Genomic DNA, 6,623 nt, shown 5'->3' with positions numbered 1-6,623 from the left:
GCTGTCACATGCCTAATCGGTAAATGAGGTGCTGTTCCTCGTGCTTGCGTTGATGTTCGCTGGAACACTGCAGCAATCCCAGAACAGAGATGTGGGCATGAGAGCAGGGGGGTGTGTGCCATATTTGTGTATTCCAGCGACACTGATGCTGAATTTAAAATGTAAATGATGGAAAAGACAATAAAATAATTGGTGCAAGCAATTTTTTTAAACCATCACATCATGTGGCAAAAAATTCATTTTCACTTACCTATAATTACTGCCTCCATTATATACTTTAATGCTGTATTAAAAACACTTGTGACCAACTTTGTCAGATCCTTGATGTGATAATCTGAGAGAATCATTTAATTTTGCAACCCTTTTATTTTTGCCTTTTTCAGTATTGAGTATTTTTAGTATTTCTCTGAGCATTCCTTTACTCTAAGGTCCCTATATACCAGCCTACATGCTGTTCCTTATGCCTCATTATTGAAACCCAGACTCACCAAATTGTCTCAATGTGGAGGAAGCTGCAGATTATAGGACCAGAGACTTCCTCAGTTTTCACTTCCTTCTATAATCTTATAAAACCCATCACTGGCATCAACAAATCACTAATTCTTGATTTTACCTCATCATTTCAAACTATTTTCAGTCTTGGTGGTGTCCTGCACTTGGGGATCTTCAGAAATCACCTAGTAGATTTCTCAATTACAAAAATAATCACCCCATGGAAAGTGAGTTTCCTTTCAGCCTAACGGCACGGTTGTATTGGCATGGAGTATAGCTTACCCATCCAGCCAATGAATGCCTTATAGAGGTGATAGGACCCACAGCATCCATATAATTGCCTGTTTTGCTGCCTCCTTTGCACAGCAATATTGTCTGCTCCTACGGTCTGTGTTCCTAAGCTTTACTCACAGACCTAATGTGTCATTGTGCCTGACATTCATGTGGTTGTTTATTCAGTTCTCCTCACGGAAATGGATCTTACAAAAAACATTGTGCACAAAGTACTTTATTTTAAGGAAATACTTTCATACAAATGCATTCCAAGCAATGAAATGAAAGTCACCAAACACAAATCATTACAACTTACTAACAATACAAAGTATTGCTGCATATAAGCGACATGCATGGTTTCAGTTTGCCTAAAAAGTTCAATTTTCTGTGGCATGATAGATTGTTATAATTTATCAAGTATGTATCAAATAAATACATCAAATAATGCATTCTCTATGTAACAACACTTCACAAAGTAGCTTTGTCTGTAGTTGGTATTTTGAACACTTAATGCTGTATATAAATGGAAACTTGTTCTTCCTGCAACATTACTTTATAACATAGTTTCTACACTATTACTGTTACTAAGTGCTATTTACTATTGTATAAAATTATATTATATTGGGCGGCGCAGTGGTTAGCACCGCAGCCTCACAGCTCCAGGGACCCGGGTTCGATTCTGGGTACTGCCTGTGTGGAGTTTGCAAGTTCTCCCTGTGACCGCGTGGGTTTTCGCCGGGTGCTCCGGTTTCCTCCCACAGCCAAAGACTTGCAGGTGATAGGTAAATTGGCTGTTGTAAATTGTCCCTAGTGTAGGTAGGTGGTAGGGAATATGGGATTACTGTAGGGTTAGTATAAATGGGTGGTTGTTGGTCGGCACAGACTCGGCGGGCCGAAGGGCCTGTATCTCTAAATAAATAAATAAAATGTTTCAAACATCACGTTCACTTTTGAAATAATAAGTAAACTGCAAACCGGTTACAAATCAATCCACAAGACGTGTTGACAGTCTCATATTGTAAAGATCAGAGCTACTCCATTATATGCAGAGTTTAAGTCCCCAATTTTTCCCAGGATTTTAAGGGTTTTTAATTATTTTTAAAAATCTTTATCTATTGAAAGAAGCGTTAAAATTTAAAGGGAAAAATAATTCAGGAATTAGAATCCTGTATGTAATTTATTTTGAAATTTTCAAGATTAAGATCAACAGATCTTTGTTAAGGGGACTAAGGGATGTCGAGGTACAGATCTGCCATGATCTAAATGAATGGTGGAATAGGCTCAAGGGACAGCATATCTCTGTTCCTATGTTATTTGGTGCCAGGAGATTCTTTTTAGTAAACAAGGTTAAGACAATTTCTAGTTTCCCAGTTTTAAAAGTTCCTTTACCTAGATTAACAAAATTGCAGTCAAGTTAACCTGTTTTAAAATTCTGATGGCAAATCAGCAATTTAAACTTTAAGGGCACCAATAATCAAAGTTGACTACCTGTTTTCTAAGAACATTATTACCCTCCTCCAATCCTTTCTCTGTCTCTTGCTGTGTGGGCATTTCTCTAATGAGGCAATTTTTATTGTTGAAGCAAAGTTTGCAATGAACTCAACCTGTTGACAAAAGCGTCTTCTGCTTTTATAATGCTGATTATCTTGAGTAACAATACTGTAGTGGCCAACACCACTTACATTGTATGTTACCTTAGATTAAAAATCCATCAACTGTGAGATAAAATATTCTAAAATTAATCAATGCATCATTTTTATATTAAATTCAAGATTTCGCAGTGGGGTAAATGTCCAGCCACCCTGGGACTACAAATGCAAAGGGAAAAGGGCAGTATTTTGAAGAATTGTATACAATTTTAGCATTGTTGCCTACTGAATTATGGTAATGTAAAACAGTTCAGTTGTTTTCCCTTTTGTGATACAGAGCAATAAAAGTGTTTAAATTATATGCAGCTTTGAGAGTAAATAGGGAAAAATTGTTTCCACTGGCAGGAAGGTCAGTAATGAGAAGACACAGATTTAAGGTAAATGGCAGAAGAACCAGATTGGAGATGAAAAAGCTTTTAACATAGCGAGTTATGATCTGAAATGCACTGCCTGAGAGGGTCATGGAAGCAGATTCAGTTATAACTTTCAAAAAGGAATTGGATAAATACTTGAAAAGGGACAGTTTGCAGGGCTATGGGAAAAGAACAGGGGAGTGGGACTAATTAGGTAGCTGTTTCAAAGAACTGGCACAGGCATGGTGGGCTGAATGGCCTCCTGTGCTGTATCATTCTATGATATCCAAGGCCAATGCTGTTTTAGCTCCTGATGACTAAATAGCTGGCAAGTTAGATGGTCCCCATATAACTGTTTGCTGCATAGCTCAGGGACCCTGGTATCAACTGTAACACAATTTTTTTTTAATTGTAAGTTATGGACAATCTTCAAGTACAAAATTTAGCAATTTTACTATAAAAGTCACACAAAGATGGTCGGATGAGAGCGAGGTTTGGATTCGTTCATTATGCTGAATAATCTCAACAGAATTCATTGCTGAAACTTACCAGCTGCAAAGGGAGAAAATGGAGACATAAACTGGAGATAAGCGAAACAATGGGGGTAAAATGAAACAAACCAAATATGAGAGATTGGGGTTGCACATAAAAAGGAAGAAACCAAATGAAGGGAGGAAAATTAAAATGGAGACCAAGAGCAGATGGAGTATGACTAGGATGGTTATGCTAATCTTGGATTTCTGATGCATCCAGTTTATGATTTGAAAGTGTGAACAACTAAAAATTATTTTTGTGACTTTGTAAGATAATTGAGGTAAACTTTGTATTAAACTTATATCCATCACTTCTCCGTCATTATCCAAATTATTAATGGCATCATTGGGACCCACCATGCATATGTTAAAAAAAAAAAAGCCCTTGGTGGCTTTAGGTGAGTGTCTTTGCTGCCTGTTGAGTTCAGCAGTTTAAAATCAGGAACCATCAGAACCTGGATGATTTTAAGCTAAAACAGTGTTTAAAAATTTTGAGTGTAACATTAAATCACTTACAAGGGTGGCTTATTACATTGAATCTATAGTACACAAGCAGGCCATTCTGCCCAAGCAGTTTATGCTGGTGTTGATGCTCCACACGAGCCTCCTCCCACTCTAATTACTTCATCTTTCCACATCAACATATCCTTCCATTCCTTTCTCCCTCATGTACTTATCTAGCTTCCTCTAAATTGCATCAATTATCTTCGCCTCAACCATGTGGTAGCGAGTTCCACAACCTCATCACTCTCTGAGTAAAGAAATTTCTCCTAAATTCCTTATAGGATTTATTAATGAACTATTTTATATTTATGGCCCCTACGTTTTGGACTCTCCCACAAATGGAAACATCTTCTCTACGTATCTCATGACTGTTAGTTGCATGCTAGCTTCTAATAATGTATCGAACATTGACGGGTCCAGTTGGCATCAAATGTTCCATGTACTAAGAGGGCACATACTCCAGGTCCTGCATTAATACAATTTTCATATTGCACCGATGGATGAAATACAGCATTACCTCAATTTCCCTTTCTCAATGTTTAAAAAAAAAATGAAGCAATTCAAATTTCTATAGTGGAATGAGTGCATCTGGAATTGGACATCGTACACTGCCTTGGCTTTGCACTGGTTACAGTATAACATCCATCACAGTCATGCCAACTTTTTTAAACTTTTCATGTGGTCTGCTGAACATCAAATTTTTAGAGGGTGAAATCTCTCTTTGCCTATTTTAGGAGAAAGTAGCCATGTTTATACAGTGGTGCAATGCTGCCTTGTGTTCACAACTACATTATTGCTGAGGCCAACAAAGGGGAAATTTGAAAACAACTGATGGGGGCAGTTAGCTGTTTCGGAACATCAAGAATGACCCTGCTAGTTGGAGGTTGGTCATAACTACAAATACTTTTAAAGATGATTTAATAACAATTTAGTGTATTTATATCATTTTCGAGATAGAATATAGATTTAATTTTCAAACCAATGATTGTTCTGAAAAAGATAACTGCACAAATGTAGATTCTGTGGCTTGAGTCTCTTGGGGAACTGTATCAGGATGCATACAGTCTTCTATACTGCCTAAACCTATTCAGTGCTATAAATGAGTGCTGTATCTATTCACATTTACAGTGATATTAAAACACTAATGAACTTCTTAAAGAGGATAATGATTGCAGCTGTGATAAAACACTGAGATACAGTTGAATACTGCTTTCTTGTGTTTTAAAAGTGGACATGCTTGACCGTCAGCATACAGCAGATGGATGACAAGCTGAAGGAAGGCCAGAATGTAGTGGCTGAGGATGTCCAGGCTCTGTAACTGTAGACTCCTCCCTCAGATGTACAGTTCTTGTCTAGGGAGCAGCTCTTGTTCACATACCGCTGCATGTCCTCGTCCCAGCTCAGCCTTGATCCTCGCAGCCGTCCAGCCGCAACTCCGACCGCAACTCCAGCCACAGCCCCAGCTGCGGCCCCTGCTACTGCCAGTCGTGCACTGGAGCCGTAGGACCGGTAACGGCTGGGATACTTGGTCTGTACCCGGGAAGCACGGAAACGCCCACGGGCTGAGCCCCGAGCTGAGCCCCGAGCTCCTCCTCTCCCTCCTTTGCAAGTGACATTTTCGCAGAAGAAGGCTACCAACAGGATGACCATCCAACATGTAGCCGTAGTTCTATTCATGATGAAGCATTCAAGAGACCTGGAAAGATTAACATTATTCAGCTATATAAAAACCCGAGGTAGCTTTTATTAAAACAAATGGCACTGAAATCCAGAGTATTACACAGAAGGCAGGCAAAATGCACAAAGTCAAAGGCTGGGAACATCATTTGTAGACTAAACATAATATTTTCTAAGGCCTCACACATAGTGATGTTTTTCACACGCAATGGAGTATCAGAGGCCTCATTTTCAATCCTTCATTTCCACCAATGGAAAATTATTGGCAATGGGCTCAGAAATTTCTGATGCATTTACATAGCATGCACCTCATCACCTGCAAGGACTTGGAAAATCTACCCTTAAAAGTCGCTTGTGTAAATCCAATATCAAAATTTATGATTTGTTTTTCCAACATCTCCACTTTATCTGCCACGTTATTGTTCCATTGGAATGGATCTTTCTCCTTGTGTCTACTTCCAGCAATATTAATCTTCTAATTTCACATTTAAATCAAACCAGTAGAAGAACTTGGCCAGAGGTCCAGTGAGCTAGTCGACAGCTCAGGGAACAAGAGTTGTCATTGCAAAGCCACACAGGCATATCCCTAGAGCTGAGTGAACTTGTTGGAGTCAACTGGTCTTTATTTAATACTGTTTTCCTCTCCAGTAAGCTACTGTGTAATCAGTACTGTTATATATCTGGTCTAGTATGCATTCACAAGTCATATTTATGACCAACGGGCAAGAAAAGCAGTTGAAAATCACGAATGATCTCAGTTTAACTATTGTCTATACTTACTCATACCATCAGTGCAGAGAGATTTTTTTTTTAAATGTGTTTTAATCACATAGACCTTCACTTGCATAACCATTGTGACGTCACCCGGCCTACTCTACCCTCAATGGAAATTTCTTGTTCCCTTTTCACTGTGCCTGCAACACAAAGTGGAAATGATTAAAGACAGCCCAAAAATAAAATAGTACACTTATGATATAAACAAAATATTACACATTGACACATTTGAATTTGCTTCTTGAGGCAGACTGATATAAACCACACAAAGAATGAAAACATTGTATAAAATGCTTCTATAAGCACCTCCACATTAAAACAGTGAGTAACTAGCAATTAACCACATGGCTGAAGTAGATTTTTATGCA

The 6,623-nt window shown here is 38.4% G+C and overlaps 1 protein-coding gene across 1 annotated transcript; it reads right to left on the bottom strand.

The window, feature by feature from the left end:
* Nucleotides 1-4: 4 nt before the first annotated feature.
* Nucleotides 5-5,481, bottom strand: sprn (shadow of prion protein). The gene is made up of 3 exons (XM_068020356.1): nt 5,047-5,481; nt 3,317-3,319; nt 5-67 (listed from the first exon to the last, which is right to left on the bottom strand). The coding sequence occupies exons 1-3, from the start codon at nt 5,479-5,481 to the stop codon at nt 5-7; spliced, it is 501 nt and encodes a 166-aa protein (XP_067876457.1).
* Nucleotides 5,482-6,623: the final 1,142 nt, after the last annotated feature.

The sequence above is a fragment of the Heterodontus francisci genome, chromosome 42 (assembly GCF_036365525.1).
Source record: "Heterodontus francisci isolate sHetFra1 chromosome 42, sHetFra1.hap1, whole genome shotgun sequence".
Taxonomy (NCBI): Eukaryota; Metazoa; Chordata; class Chondrichthyes; order Heterodontiformes; family Heterodontidae; genus Heterodontus; species Heterodontus francisci.
This window is presented reverse-complemented; position numbering and strand designations above follow the sequence as displayed.

Coding starts and splice junctions, on each gene's coding strand:
- sprn (XM_068020356.1), bottom strand. CDS start 5,481: ATGAATAGAACTACGGCTACATGTTGGATGGTCATCCTGTTGGTAGCC.